A 16,025-nucleotide genomic window follows, 5' to 3' on the forward strand; every position below is an offset into this window, starting at 1 on the left:
TATTACTCTTTCTGGGTCACAAAATACACTTTTAAGATATTTTGAGACGTGAATGTAGTTGTGTAAACGTCAGATATCTGCTCGGTTTACAAGACATCACATATTTGCAAAAGTGCTCCGACGTTTTCGGAGATGTATGAAACTTTTGCGAAATCTCGCAAAAGTTTTGCGTCTTAATGTTTTTTTCCTCCCATGTCCCCTTCGGGGCTCCGTACCTTTTCAACAGTGGTTTGAGGTAAATATGGGTTCAATTAAGTTTTAAAAGCACTAATATTGATGAGATTTAATTGGCATTTTGTTTTTATTTTGTGTTGGTATTTTAATTCTGTTTTTAATATTTTCTTTTCTATTCTCATGTATTTTTATTTCTATGTTCCCCACTTTGGTCAGTGTTGCTGCTTTAGAAATAAAGATGACTTGGCTGAACTTTAAAACCTCTGGAACAGTGTTCAGTTAAAATGCGATGAACAACCTCAAAACCCTTTGTTAAAACTTTACCAAGGCTAAAGTTGTTTGTTTGATGTTTGTAAACATGCCCATGTGTCCTGTAATGAAGTTTAACTTTATAAAGGGATCTTAATGAAGCCGCTTAGCTTGCTAGCATGGTGGTTACTATGATAATAGGGCTATTAATTAAATTCAGTATGTTTAAACCACCAACTGAAAGAAGCACCTTAGCTTGCTAGGATGCTCGTCAGCATGCTAATACAAACACAACAATGAGGGTTAGCTTGTTAGAACAAACTCAATAAAGATGCTTAGCTTTTTAGCTGAGAGGCTATTCATTTGTTTATTTTGACTACTGTTTCAGGTTTTGACTTGTCATCTAATTAAATAGCTTTGTTATCTCTTAAGTATAGTACAGTATAGCATTTTGCAGAATGATATTCAATATTAGACCTGTTTAGTGTTTGAATGTTTTATTTTTTTGTTTAGCTTGTTAGCATGCTAACATGTATTAATATTGCTTGGACTTTATCCTGAGGTGAACATAAATGCTATATTTCTTAATCTTTCCTGTCATTTCACTTTAAACTCTTAAGACTTTGTTTAAAACATGGTTGGAGCCACTATAAAGTGTGGACTGCTGCATTTTTATTGTTCTTTGTTATTAACCAAAGTGACCACAATTGAGCTCTAGGGTGGAGTGCTGAAGTTATCAGATAATGCTACCTAGCTTAGTTAGCAAGGTGTAAAAGGTGCTGTTTGTTAAAATCATTTAAATCATAGCCTAATAGATATTTTGGACACCAATAAATCAGTATCAGCAAATAATTTTTATTTGTTGGCTGATAAATGAAAATTTTAAAAGTAAGAAATATGAGCATCTCCCTGTTAAGGTGTTTAAGAAATCAGCCGAGTCAAGTTAGGCTAAACATAAAGGTGTAATCCACAACTTGTTGTGATAGTAAAATTAATTGATTTTTAAATGCATTATCACATTATTTTAGTAAGATAAAAAAAAAAATACAGGTATCAGATTTATAAAACACCAAATATAGGTATCGAGCTTGAAAATTATGTATCAGTTGGGCTCTGGTTTAAATCACATGGAGATCAGCACAGTATGTCTGTCGGTTATTTAGATAGTCCAACTAGTGCCAAAGTTTAACCTTACTTCTAATGAAAACCACTCACGATTATACCTGACATGTTGTTTGGTTTTTTTGATTATAGGGTCTATAAAGGTTACAGCAGTTTCAGTGACATGGACAGCAAGTGCAATCACACACCCTCCAGAACTAACACAGGAGCCTTGCCTGAACTGCCAAGCAGAAAATGACTCAGAGAAATGGAATCAGCGGGACGAGTGATCGCATCCTCCACTCAGAGGCCTCCAAGATCTTCCAGCAGGCCAACGGTATAGACCATGAGAAAATCCAGGAGGCCGATGATTGTGAATTGGAGGAGAGGGGACAGGAAGGAGGGCGCCGAGTATCCGTGGCTGTAACAGGAGCAGTCGAAGCTCCAGATGGCGGCTGGGGCTGGATGGTGCTGGTTGCCACTATACTTGTCCTGGCTTTGACACTGGCATTTCCCTCCTGCGTGGGAATCTTCTACACTGACTTGCAGAATGAGTTCCACGCAACCAACAGCGAAACCTCCTGGGTGCCCTCCATCATGACGTCAGCGCTTCATGCAGGAGGTAAAGCTAGAAGACCAGGAAATAAACCAGACCCAAGTTTTTCCAAGCCTAATTTACTCATTTTGGTGTAATTTAAGAGAATAATAACTAGAATTTACCATACTACTGAAGTTGCCCTTTAATGCCCCCTGGCCTGAGGGTAGTTTTTAGTTTGCAGTTGCTGTTATTGTTCAGGGAAAGTATGAAACCAGATAGAGAGAGAAACTGAGGATGCTTTAACCTGTCTTGCTGTGTGATGTTGATTTAAAGGTTATTCCATGAGAAGCTGCAGTCCTGTCATTTCCCACAGCCTCAAGTGTTTCATTGACAGAAGAAATAATGCAAACCTTAGAGTGGCTATTTTCCTTCTGAAGTCTTCATTCCTGTGCTGATGAAAAGTAAAACTCAAAAGAAGCTCATCCTATCATAAATCAAAACTTTCAGATTTATTAGATTAGTTTAAAATAGCTGATTTAGCAATAAATTGTCACTTTTAATAGCAGTTAAACAAAACTAAACTGACGTACTTAGTCTGGCATGATTATCTAAGGTCTAATGTTTCCTGACTTTCAGAAGATATTACTGTTGACTTATTATTTACCGTGATCCTCTCTGTACTGTGTAGGGTCATGATAGACACTGGTTACCAAGAATAAAATGTACTGTATATAAATTATGAATATAGCCACGGTGACATCACCCACATTTTACATTCTCTTTTCGCACCCCCAGGCCAAACGGGTCAGAGAGGTCCAACAAAAACTCAACAGCGAGGTACTAGAAGTATAAATCTCAGTTATATTCTCCATAGGGATGTTGGTAATAAGCCATAATATTGTATCCATCCAAAGTAGATTTACTATGAGTATGACATTGTAAAACTATAGAAGTCTGTATATATCATCGTTAATCCTGTATACAGATGGATCGGGTATAAAGCAAATCAACCCACAGCTGTTAGGTGGAGGAATCCATCCACAGGGGCCAAAACTGAGAGACAGAGACTAAAATCAGGGACCAAATTATAGCACTTTTTTTATTTCTGATCTTCATATCTTCATCATCTTCATATCCGCAGATTGTAGATTTATGACAAGAAGGCGTCACACAATTATTCTTATTCTGTTGGCTTCCTTTTAAATCCATCCAAAAACGGAGATTAGTTTGGAGATTTAACCTCTGGAAACACAAGTTGGAAGGATTATGGTCCTTTATCTATGTCCAAGAGTCCTTTCTTCATTAGAAAGATTAGAAATAAGTTTTATGTGATGAGCGGGTGCACATAGTGCAACTTCTTATCTGTCTTATAAGTTTTGAACGGTCAATATTTAAAATGCTAGAATAAAAAGATAGTGGAAATCAGCCCATGGTTTATCTCAGTGTTATCGCAATGGTTGGATAAAGTTCCTCCTCTTTACAATTTCTTCACTCCCAAATAAATTTCAACAACATTTATCAAAAAAAAGTAATAAGCATCATAGTTTTTATTTGAGATGAGGGAAGAGTTCACACATTCAGTATAAAATGCAATTATATGCGAGCGTTTGATCAGAAGCAGCCTGTGGCCTACAACACCTGAACAACTGGTAACTGCCTGTTTAAGTGCACTCCTATGCAACTTAAGTTCCTCTCCTTCAAACTTCTTCCTTCCATTTTCTGAAAATACAGCACACTATTAGCAAAAACCCTTCATAAGGGCCATTTAAAGTCCTCACACGTTTACTGTTTACTCGAACAACATTACATCACGATGACTGTTAAGTATGAACAGGCGACATGCATTGAACAAAACGCAGACACAGAACGTAACATCCCTTTCACGGGGGGATAGTAAAATGAACATAATATATAAGCTAGTCAAAATAATCGGGATTTATAATGAATCTTTAAAAAACCCATACAGATAGTGATAATTGTTGTATGTGGCAATATTAGATTGACCGATAACAACGAGATCAACAATACAGGAGCTTTTGATGAAGAGGAAATTAGCTTTTATGTTATTTATGAAATGTAAAAGCAGAACTAGAGCATAAAAATGCCATTTGATACACATCAGAAAAATATGGGCTTGGGAAAGCTTTAACACAGCAGCACTTCAAGTTTATTTTTTAAGGTTTACGATGAGGATGTTATGCAGTAATGTCAGACTCATCCTTTAATGCTGCTCTGAACAAACCAGAGGTAAATGTATTTTTTGGTCTAAGATGTACACAATAATAGTTGTTTTGTTTTTTCGCATCCATTTCTATTCAAACAGTCAAGATGTGACTTGTGCAGACTTTTAGCTTTTTTAGAGGCTCAGAGCTAATTGGACAGGCTTAGGTTTATCTCCAGTAAATTGCATGAGGGAGCCTTGTCCCAGGCCTGATTTGTGAGCTTAAGAAGTGATTCATGAGTTATTAAAACTGTAACTTTAGAATAAACACAGTCTAAAAGATTCTGATAAAGAATAGCGTGATTAAATTTTTTTTTAATGGCGCAAAAACTGAAGTTTTAAACATGTTAGTTCAGTGATTTTCCCCCATTAATATCTAGCAGATCTGCTGTTTAACAACAGAGATAGGCCGTGTTAAATTTAACACCCCTGTTAGTGACCTTTAAACAGTGTACACTGCTGTATTTGCTCAAGCTTTCAAGTATACACAGTGAGATTTTTTTCATGGCAGGCAGGTGAGTCAGGATGATGTGTTAGAGATTGAGAAATCTACACACAAAAGGTAGTGTAAGATGAAATCTAATCTCACTGGCAGGCAGGTGAGTAAGAAACAGATGTGTCATCTTGTGCACAGTGTAAATGAATGAGCAGACATATTTTCAGTCATATGTTCGGTTCTTTTGAAGGTCATCCAGTCGGTGCAGATTACAAGTTATGTGAAATGTGCTGGAGGATTAAGGCCTTTGCCCACTCGTGTTCTGGTATTAAACTAAGAGCATTAAATTTGATCCACAGGTCCCTTTTGTAGCATGTTGGTGGAGAAACTTGGCTGCCGAGCGACAATCATGTTGGGAGGGGTCCTGAGCGGGCTTGGAATGGCTGCCAGCTCATTTACCCAGTCAATCACTGAGCTTTACATCACCGCCGGGGTCATTACAGGTCAGCAAGCACTCAGTAGATTTATTATCCCAGCACACATTTCATTGCCATGGGTACACACAGCTACCTGCCAAGCATCAAAGGGCAGGCACAGGTAGAGTTCAGCTGTGCCGAATATTTGTTTGGTTGTTGTAGACCAAAGCAGACAGATTTTGGACAACTGTAAATGCATCATTACATCTTTTATATCACTTAAATTTGACATACAGACATTCAAAAGAAGTTAAAACTCTAATTTCACTTCATAACAGCCTTGGTCTAATTTCCATAGTTGTGGCTGTTCATTTTTGTGGTAAACTCATAAAGATACAGATACAAAAACTTTACTGCTTTATCTTATTTTTTTAAAATGTTATCATTGGTACTCCCTGCATAAAAGGAGAAGCCTTACCCAAGGTACCTCTGGACTACTTCCATGTCTTTCCTCTTGGACTTATGCATCTGCAAGTGTTTCAAAATATAAACCTTTCATCATGATTTAATTTTCTGGGAGTGGACGAATTCGCAGTAAGTCAGATCTGTATAGTAGCACAGATGTTGAGTGACTTGTCTGGGGCCAGAATATGATATAAGAGGTTGGTGGACCATCTCTGAAAGTATTTGTCTTAAACTAAATAAATCGTCTAAGATAAAACATGCTTTCCATAGTGGAATATGGTTTCATAGAACCGAGGTTGCTCATGTAACCATGTTTCCTGGTCATGTTTCTGTCCTAATGAACTACACTTCAAGCTTTGTCATAGCTGGAGTATAAGTTCTCATCACGTGCCCTAATCCTAAAAATGAAAGCTAAATGTTTTAGTTTGAGGTTTGCAGTTAAATCACCGCACATGGTCTCACAATGGTCAGTACATGACTTCTACCAGCTGTTGTCCAGAGGTGCACAAGGAGGTTACCTTGAAGGGAGGTCTGACAAATTTAGAATAATAAATAATAAAAATAATAGAATAAAAATAAAAGCATTAGCAAAAAACATTTAGTGTTACTCAGGATAGATTAAACATAATAGAACTTTTCTACATTTATACTTTATAATCCATTAGCACTATCGCTGATAATAAAAATGTCACTCATCTTTCATTGTTTCAGGTCTTGGTTTCTGCTTCAGCTTCCAACCAGCTGTGACAATCCTGGGACACTACTTTGTGCGTCGCCGTGTATTTGCCAACGCCATGTCCTCCACGGGCACCGCCTTGGGACTGTGCGCTCTGCCTGTCCTGGGAAACTACCTCCATACAGAGTACGGTTGGAGAGGAAGTTTTCTCATTCTGGGGGCCGTCCTGCTGAACTGCTGTGTGTGTGGAGCTGTGATGAGGCCCCTCCAGCCCAAAAGGCATCGTGGCCAGCCGCTGATGAACCACGGACCTCCTCCGCCAGATGAGAATAGTGAGAGCAAGAAAAAAGGGAGGGTGAGGACGATTTGGAGCTCCATGTTAGCTTTCCTGAGCAAACACATGGCCTTCAATCAGTTCTGCAATAACTTGCGCTACCGCGTGTACTCCATCGGCATCACGTGGACGATGCTCGGGTTTGTGGTACCTCTGGTGTATCTGGTTCCCTACGCCACAGCAAATGACATGGAGCCGAGTCAGGCTGCGTACCTGCTGTCCATCCTGGGGATCGTCAACATCGTGGTGCGGCCACCGTTTGGCATCGTCTTTAACATGCCATGGTTCAAAGGGCGACACGTTTACGTGTTTTCTGCAGCTTTGCTTGTCAATGGGCTCAGTAACAGCATCTGCTGCATCGGGCCCAGCTTCCATGTACTGCTGGCTTACGTGGTGATCTACGGGCTTTCCATGAGCGTGGTGGGCTCCCTGATGTTTACTGTCCTCATGGATGTAGTGGAGATGAGCTGCTTTCCCTCAGCCCTTGGCCTCCTTGCTGTCATGGAGAGTGTCACGCTGCTCATTGGGCCTCCACTGGCAGGTAAAGGAAATATAGATATTATCATGAGTGAGAGATGTGAAGAGAATGTAGGTCACACTTTTTTTATCCCATGAAACCATAACCATAAAGCCAGTAAAAACCCTGGAGGTATAAATATGCAAAATAATTTTTGCCTGTAGTCTCTCTTCATGTTTTCTGCATCACTGGCTTAGATTTTGCATGATGTATGGGACTGGGGGAACAGCTAAAGAGCTGCTTAAAGGATTGGCTTAAATTTTTTCAGGGACTTCAAGGCAACCTCATGAACTCTGGAACAGGTTTGCTCAGGTTTATACTGGCCCTAAGGAGATTCCATCTAAGAGCACCATAGTATAAGGGATGGGGAGAAAATCCAAAGCCCTGTTAATACAATTAAACCTTCAGACTGAAGCTAATTTATGGTCTCAGGTAGACAGAAAGTATTTCCTCTTTGTGTTACTGTGAACTTTGTGTAGTATATATTCCAGACAAACAAAAGGAAGGACTCTGACACCTTTTTGTTTGGCTGCTGGAGCCTCATAACAACTTGAGACCTTTACCAGTAAGAGTCTGAGTGATGGAGCAATGCCAAAAATGCATGACTGTTTACAAGTTGCCAAAAAAGGGGAAAATACTTTCTATAGAAGTTTATCTTCAGTGACTTAAAAGTCCTTTCATACCCACTTTGGCCTTTCTCAGGACTTCACGTCACTTAAAGTTATTGCTTAGTTTAAAATGGATTTCGAGAAAAAAAAAAAAGACCAACAGGCTACAAAATCAAACATATCTTTCTAAAACTGACCAATCAACAGTGGGCCGCTCAACAGTGGGCCGCTCAACAGTGGGCCGCTCAACAGTGGGCCGCTCAACAGTGGACCGCTCAACAGTGGCCTAAATGTGACCTTCCTTTTGAAATTAAAAATGAAACTGTTATGGTTAGATGCAACACATGACGAAATCTGAATCTGGTCTGTCTGGAAAATGTGATATAAAAATCAGTTGGTCTTAACCTCCTAAGACCCGAACTCTTCCACGGCATGCATTTTTAATTTCTCTTTGATATTTTGGCATATTGGGGTCTGATGAATGTAAAAACAAAGAATTACCAGATTTTTTTTTTTTTTTTTTTTTACCTTATTTTTGTTTTTATGAAAAATAAGAGCCACATATGGCTAAAATGTAAAATTTTGATAGAACAGTAGCAGTATAATGTCCTCGTAAGTGGATATCAGGCCCTTGTACAGCAAAATAGAGTATTTTGGTCTAAATAACCCAAAATGTGATGTCCACATATGTGGACGCCAGGTCCTAGGAGGTTAAGCAGGCTCAGTTATTCCCAGGTAACCAGTATCATAGTTCAGACAGGGCAGGTGTAACAACAAAAGGTGCGTTTGATGAAGTAAATGTGTTGCTCAATACAGGCATGGAAACAATCCAAATGTGAAATGACAATGAGGCTGGGTAACGGCAGAAGCATAAAGAGAAACTCTAACAAAGGTAAACATAAGATTAGATAAGCACACTCAGATTAGAAAAGGTGGAGAAACCAGACACAAGAACCAGAAACGCCACAGAAACATCATCAAACCCCGATCTGAGGGGTGAAGCAAATTCAACATAGCCAGGCTTTCCTGGCAGAAGCTGATTTGACAAAAAATAAAACTCCCGTAAGAATGAGCGATTATCATGCCGACTGCTTCACTCTATATTCACATAAAAGTTTGTAATTCAGGCATCATTTAGCTGTTTTCTTTCACTAAACGGACAGATTCAGCGCCGCCTACTTCAGTCAGAGAAATGATCAGATAATGAAGATCTGTAAAAAATATAAAATATATGATGGGTAGCACAGGTGCTCCACTCACACAGGTGCGTGATGCTGCGGAAAAGCATTAGTGATTCGTAGTTTGCCGATGATTTTAAACCACAACTCCAGACCAGGTTAACAGTTCAGCTTAAGATCAAGCCAGGCTAAAAGAGCACTGTACTGAAAACTCGTCTCTCTAATTAGTTAATCTCGTGGCAGAAATACTTTCAAAATAAAAGTGGAGGCCAAAAGAATGCAAACTCAAACATATGACAAAAACATGATAGTTTGAGTCTTTGGTGAATTTTCATCCATTTTTTGCACCAGGTTGTTTCTTTATGGTTATTTTTTTTATCTATCCTCATGTTTCTTATCAAGTTACAGTGCACTGACCTCTATTGATCAGTGGCAGAGCTTTGTTGCTGTAGATAAGTCAGTTTAAAAGCCAGCAAGTCAATATTAATCCAGCTCCATCTAAATTCCTGCTCCATACTCATCTTTTCCTTTTATCTGGTTCAACCTATAAAAAAACAAAAAAGTAAAGCCTTCATGTGTGATTGCATACGCTTCAGTGCACATGTTTTCACATGTGTGTTATGTGAACGGCTGAAATGAAGGAGGAGGCGGCACTGCAGGGTGTTGAGGCCATTTAGCACAGAGAGAAAAACAGTTTGTTCTTCTCAGTGGAGAAGCGAGCTCGAGCTGCAGCAGAGTGAGAAAAGGGCAGAGGCTTCCTCTCCCTCTCAGGGCTGCTTTCGTCTCAGATGACAGTTATGCTTAGACTGTTTATCTGGCTGCTTCTCCAGCTGAACAGTGACATAACCACAGAGACAAATCACGGCAGGATTATGTTGCTTGTACATCTGACCTGATGTGCTGCTGATTATAACGGGGAAAAGGATTTTCCGAGGTCACGGTTATGGAAGATAAACACAGTTTGAAAAGATGTCTTTTTTTTTTTCTTTTTTTTGGTGGAGTCAGAATATATTATGCTGATTTGAATAGAGAACTTGCCTGTGAACAAATATCACACTGACCTCTAATAATAATAATAATAATAATAATAATAATAATGGATTGCATTTATATAGCGCTTTTCGGGGCCCTCAAAGCGCTTTACAATTCCACTATTCATTCACTCTCACATTCACACACTGGTGGAGTCAAGCTACAGTTGTAGCCACAGTTGCCCTGGGGATGACAAATGTAAGCTCTGGGTCAGTGATTTTCCACAGGTTTGCGCTTATGAGGACTGCACTATGAAACAAGATTAGTACAACAGATTTAGCCAAGAAAAACCGCCAAGGATTTCTGGACGTCTCTGACGAGAAGCTATCATGAGTCAAAATGCTGACACTGTTGATGTTTTCTTTATTTCCAGGAATCCTGGTTGACAGAACGGGCCACTATTTCCATGTTTTTTTTGCCTGCAGTGCCGTTGTTGCCTCATCCGCCGTGTTCCTTATGGTGTCGTTTTGCTGGCTGGATAAAAAGGAGAGGAAGGCGCTGAATCAGGTGAAGCCACCCACGGCTCCCGACCCGGCGGCACCCACGATTGACATCGTTCCTGGTTGCCAATACAGCAGCGTGTCCACAGAGGGAGATAAAGACAAGGCCTCAGCTAACGGGGCGGAGTATATCACCAGCGTCTGAACCTGCTTACACTGTGTGTCACCTTTTAGCACACGTCACACCTTTGGTCAGACTGTTCTGCAAATGATTCCTAATATTTGCGGCCGCTTGCCTGGTGCGTCAGATGTGTCGAGGTTTATTTTTCTGAAAGATGCCACACATCCTAACATCTGGAGCACCATAAAAGTCAGAACAAATAGTACGAAGAGTAGGGATGGGTATCGTTTAGGTTTTATCCGATACCGGTACTTTTGAAACGGTGCCGGTGCTTAAACGGTGCTCAAACCGGTGCTTAAAGAATGGAGAACACAAAATTGGTCCAAAAACCTCTCATGTTTAGCTGTTTTTTTTGTAAAAAGATAACAATGTTAGCCTTTTTTTGCAGCTATAGGGCATATATGGTTTCACTCTTGGCTGGAAGCAGTGCTTAAACAATGGAAAAAAACACAAACTTTGTCCAAAAAAATGTTTAACTGTTTTCCACTTTTTCTTTGGTCATTTTAGCCTTTTTGGCCAGGGTGAAGGGAGTATCTGCCATCAAACAAGAAGACAGCCGCATGTAGCTATGATGATGTTTGCTAGTTCACCTTACATGCATTAATGTAAATAACGTGGTTAGCCTACTCAACGTAAATTACACACGAACAACGTTAAGCTACTCACGCAGAGAAGAAGTGTATCACAGCTCAGAAAAAAAAGCACCGAAATGTGCGCTGCTTTTCGGTCTGGTTACTACCGTTTATGTCAGAACCTACCGGTACCCATCCCTAACGAAGAGTTTGCACTGTTTGACCAAGGTTGCATCAAGAGATGTGCACTTAAAAACCACGACGTGATTGTACTGTTTATTGTCAAATGCTGCTGATTTTATCTACACAATCTATCACACATGAGGTATATCACTCTAATAAGCCAAGATACGTACATAATCCCTCATTAGAGAAATCAAATCTTTAGTAGTTGTTTGCTGGAACAGTTTTTTTTTTTTTTCAATGGTGTGTTAGTGTACGATGAGCTTAGAGACACAGAGAGTAGATACTCTTGAGCTTTGAAACAGAAAGGAAGGGGACGGTGCAGTAATATCAGTGGGAAACATTGTGGTGCAGCAACCTAGTGAGGCCTTATCAAGAGGGACATGTTATGTTTTTTTCTATTTCCTGTCATGTTACAGTGGTGAATAGTTGTTAAATACAGCCGAAACCAATGACCAAAAGATATGAGTTTCATCCAGATCTTTCGAACAGTGTTTCCCACACCTAGACTTCACTTGGGTGTGCAACACAGGTATATGTTGCAATTATTTTTTTTATTTTTAGCAGCCATCTAACATCACTATCAAGCCCTCACTCTTATTTTGACATTTCAATCGCTGTTAAACAGCTAGCTCTAGTCCTTTCTCTACAGGCAGCTGGTCAAGCATTATTCTGACAGGAGGTTGGTACTAGTTCTGCTCTGGAGCTCTTTCACAGCCCCGAGGGGCAGCTCTAGTCGACAGTTGGTCACTAGAGGACATTCGCTCTGTTTGCCTAGGTAACTCTCTAATGTAGAGTTTATGGGCCCTGCTTTGCCACAGGTGCATAAAATCAAGCACCCAGTCATGCAGTCTGCTTTCACAAACATTGTGAAAGAATGAGCTCAAGTGCACTCCCAGAGTTGTTCCTGTAACAAGATTCCTTCCTAACTATTCCACAGTCAAGTTTAGGTGATATAATTGCAAAGTGGAAAACTTTAGGAACCACAGCAGCTCAGCCATGTGACCACGTACAGTTACAAGAATGGGGTTGCTGGGTGCTGAGGCATATAACTGCGAGCTCCAAACCTCCCTGGCATTAACATCAGCACAACAGCTGTGCACCAGGAGCTTCACGGCATCTAGCAGCTCCTGTAGGTATAATGTGTAGGTGGCTCAGCACTTCTGTCCACCTACTGCGTCTATCACCTCTCGTATCAGTCTATTCTGCATTCTCACTCTTGTCTCAGCAGTTGCTTTAATCATTGACCGCAAAGTTAAACTTCACAAGAAGTCGCTCGACGTCACTCAATTTCTCAGTCTCTGCTTTCTGTGTGGGCGCCTCTTTGTAGACCATTCCTCCGTGGGATGAGGAACTTTCTTGAGAGCCAGGTGATGGCTCGGTATTTAATGTCTCAAAGTAGGGCTGGGCAATATGGCCTAAAATTCATATCGCGATATAATTTGAAGCATGTGCGGTAACTATGTATATCACGATATATTCTTTTCTTCTGTATAACGTATTTTCCACACTATAAGGCACACTTAAAATCGAGAGTGTGCCTTATGTATGAATTCTGGTTGTGCTTACTGACCTCGAACCAATTTTGGCTGCAGAAATCTGTTAAAAATGTTTTAGTACAACTTTGGTAAGCCGCACTGCTTGATGGATTGTCAGAGCATTACGGCTGCCGTAGTGAGGAGCTTCGCGGAGTAATCTGGGTCCAAAACTCAGCTGCATCCTACATCTATCGTTGGCCAAATTTATATTGTTTCTATCGTATATCGTTTCTATCGCCCACCTCTATCTCAAAGTGTGATTGATATTATTTATTTATCAATTTAGGACGGCGTCCTTTCACCTCTTTCTCAACAAAACCAAGAATAGATTTTTATTCTGTGGGAAACACCATTTCTACTTTAAGTATGATGTTAGAGGGGATAGCCTGAAAGTAGTCTCAAGAACTGAGTTGCGGTTTTGAGCATAGAAGCCCCACCCACTTCAGTTTCCAGCCAATCAGTAGAAAGTTGGCTTACCAGGAGAGGAATTAAAACACCTGGTTTGAGACAGAGGATGAGCTGAGGGGCAGCAGAAAAGCCCACTAAGATAAATGAGGATTATTTTGAATTGTGAATCATGCAAAGCTACTCTGGGGGAGTAAAAGAATAAAAATATGGAGCCAGAAATGAGCAGAATAGGTCCCCTTTAATGGATCAGGGTTGTTTTTATTTTGTACTTATAACATTATAAAGACATCTTAAAAGACCAAAACCAACAATTTGTTATAGCCTGAGGATTAAGCCAGCAGACTGCACTATACACATTGATGTTAACAATCATAGAAAAGCTTTTCACATTTGGACTTCATGTTTTTTCGTAAAGTACCCACAGATTACTGAACACCGTGTACTTTAATGGCAATGTGAACAGCACAGTCAGACCTGTCGCTCACACATTTTTATCACTGATACCTAATCCAGAGTAAACAGGGGCGTGAAGCGCTTTAATGCCCTTCCGTGTCAGTGAAACTAAGCGAAAGCTGCACAGCAGAGTGTCGTGACACTTTTATGGTTTAAGGCAGATAATTTCAGGGGTGTGAATACTTTTAAACATGACTGGTGCTAAATAAAAAAAGGCTGTAGCTCTGAATGTGAGTTTGTGGTGACCTGTAGAAGGTGTACTTTGATAAGTGATTAAGAAAATAAATGAATGGATGAAAATTTAAACAACACCTCAGTTTAATGCGTTATTGGTTTGCGCACGCAACTGTTTTATCAGTTGCCACTTTAGCTATATTTCAGCTGTATTGAAAAACTCCATCTATTCTCCTTCACTTATTCACTGGAAACTATCACAGGAAAGGCAGGAAGTCAGGATATTTCCACAGCATGTGAAGTTTAAGAATTTTTGAAATTTATGTGCAGTTATTCAGTTTACATGATGTGCAGTGCCTGACATGGTGTTCATGTGTCCTGCTGTAACTCCAGCCTTTCATTCATCTAAATCATTTTAAGGTTAGACCTTTGTTGGTGTTGGCTGTGCGCCAAAATAACTCTTGAGAAGCCGCACCTGTTGGTCAGTGCTCACCTGATTTATGTCTGTACAGCACAAAAACACTGATAAACACACAGTTCCCAATATTAAAGCCTCTGCCTTATTAAATTTAAGTTCAATGCATCCCGTACTCAGTCTCGTGTTTGATAACAACTGATTACTTACTGCAGCATCACATGCCGGCATTGCCAACCTGGAGAACAGCCATACCGATTATGTTCAGCTTGTTTAAAAGCTAATTACCAGGAGCGGTCTGAGCGAAACTCAAAATTTATATCTTTTAAAATAAACCACAACTATACTTTACAAGTCCGGTTTTGTTCGTAGAAAGCGCTGAATCACTGCTGTCGTGTTTTTTTTTCTTTTCTTTTTAATGAAATGTTTGTTTGTTTTTTAGCAGGAGTAAGTACCGTATTTGTTTGGGTCTATTTTCAGCTGCGGATGAATACATACTCGTGGCAATGAATGAACTGTGAAACAGTGGAGCTATATCAGACTTGTAGCATGAATTTATTGTTGCTTTTATTCTTGTTAGTGGTTGGTTCGTTTCAGGAATGATAAAGATGAAAAGGAAAGCAGACTGATAGCCCTGTGAGGTCTAAGTCATCATCGATGGTGATGCCCAGATTCTGCATTTCAGGAATAAACAGGAGCTTTGTGTTTAGAGGTGCTTAGACTTCAGAGGGAATTTTAACAAGGTGTAGTAAACGATATATTACTTTATTATTTTTGGCTTCTTTAAAGAAGAATCATACATTTTCTTCCCACCTTGCTGAGCTGTTTGGTTCACTCAACATGGACCTAGAAAATTGTTGCCTGCACTTCAGAGTCATATATAGCAATTTAACATGTACTGTAATAGCAGTGAATTAATGATGTTTTTCTTTTCTTGTGCTTGCTTTTCATTCCTCAATGCAACAGTGCCTTTTTTACATAGCTGCCGTGTTTCGTAAAAATTACCCACACTGATAATTTCACGTGCTTTCAGAAACAAAGAAGCAGATGGTTTCGCTTTTCATGTCAGACATTTGAAACATTTCTTCGAAGGAATATTTCAAAGGCGCTGATCACAGCTCACACTACAAGTACAAGCTATTATAACAGAGTATTGAATACACTTTTCAGGTATAAACTGTATTGCAGTAAACAAAGATGTAAGCACCAACAGAGGATTTTAGTAATTTTTAGATGCTTGTCTTGCTTTATTCAAATAACTTTATTATAAATTCTTTATTTATATATTATGATTCTGGAAAATAAATGTTTGAATATCAGAGATGTCTCTTGGGATTTTTTTTAATTTTTAATTTTATGTATTTTTACGTGCCTCGGTTATTATTGGGAGAATAAAACACAGGCCTCTCAGACTGAGAACTAATGTTCTTCTTATTTTTTATTAGTACACAAATATTGGTGCATATTTATTGAAGTATACTGAAAAAGGTTTGAGAGGGATTTAAGCTCCTGAAGCCCAGCAGTTGTTGGTAAGTGCCCAATAAATTAGTGGAAACAGTCAAAGTTTGATCTTACTAGGAAAAAGACCATTTGATTTTATACCTAATAAAATTATAAAAATGGATAAGAGACACTTGGGAGAAACTCTGTTTCTCTGCTGACATTTTTACTTTGGCCCAATCAGTGACACTGGTGTGGTTTACACACTATAATACC

General features: G+C 39.4%; 1 protein-coding gene across 2 annotated transcripts; it reads left to right on the forward strand.

The window, feature by feature from the left end:
- The first annotated feature begins 1,678 nt into the window (after window positions 1–1,678).
- On the forward strand, window positions 1,679–10,825 carry slc16a5a (solute carrier family 16 member 5a). 2 transcript variants are annotated; one of them, XM_026178009.1, is made up of 4 exons: window positions 1,679–2,146; window positions 5,079–5,222; window positions 6,312–7,151; window positions 10,319–10,825. In XM_026178009.1, exons 1-4 carry the CDS (start codon window positions 1,780–1,782, stop codon window positions 10,588–10,590), a joined length of 1,623 nt encoding a protein of 540 aa, XP_026033794.1. In that variant the 5' UTR covers window positions 1,679–1,779; the 3' UTR covers window positions 10,591–10,825. The 2 variants fall into 2 exon arrangements, with proteins under 2 accessions (XP_026033794.1, XP_026033795.1); XM_026178010.1 differs by having other exon boundaries at window positions 10,371–10,511.
- The last annotated feature ends 5,200 nt before the right edge of the window (window positions 10,826–16,025 follow it).

This window comes from Astatotilapia calliptera, chromosome 8 (genome assembly GCF_900246225.1).
Source record: "Astatotilapia calliptera chromosome 8, fAstCal1.2, whole genome shotgun sequence".
NCBI classification, from domain to species: Eukaryota; Metazoa; Chordata; class Actinopteri; order Cichliformes; family Cichlidae; genus Astatotilapia; species Astatotilapia calliptera.

What these genes read in the sequence shown, in the direction of transcription:
- slc16a5a (XM_026178009.1), top strand. Translation starts at nt 1,780, where the DNA reads ATGACTCAGAGAAATGGAATCAGCGGGACGAGTGATCGCATCCTCCAC. An exon ending in GTCAGCGCTTCATGCAGGAG is followed by an intron (nt 2,147 to 5,078) that starts GTAAAGCTAGAA and finishes TTTGATCCACAG; the next exon opens with GTCCCTTTTGTAGCATGTTG. An exon ending in CATTGGGCCTCCACTGGCAG is followed by an intron (nt 7,152 to 10,318) that starts GTAAAGGAAATA and finishes CTTTATTTCCAG; the next exon opens with GAATCCTGGTTGACAGAACG.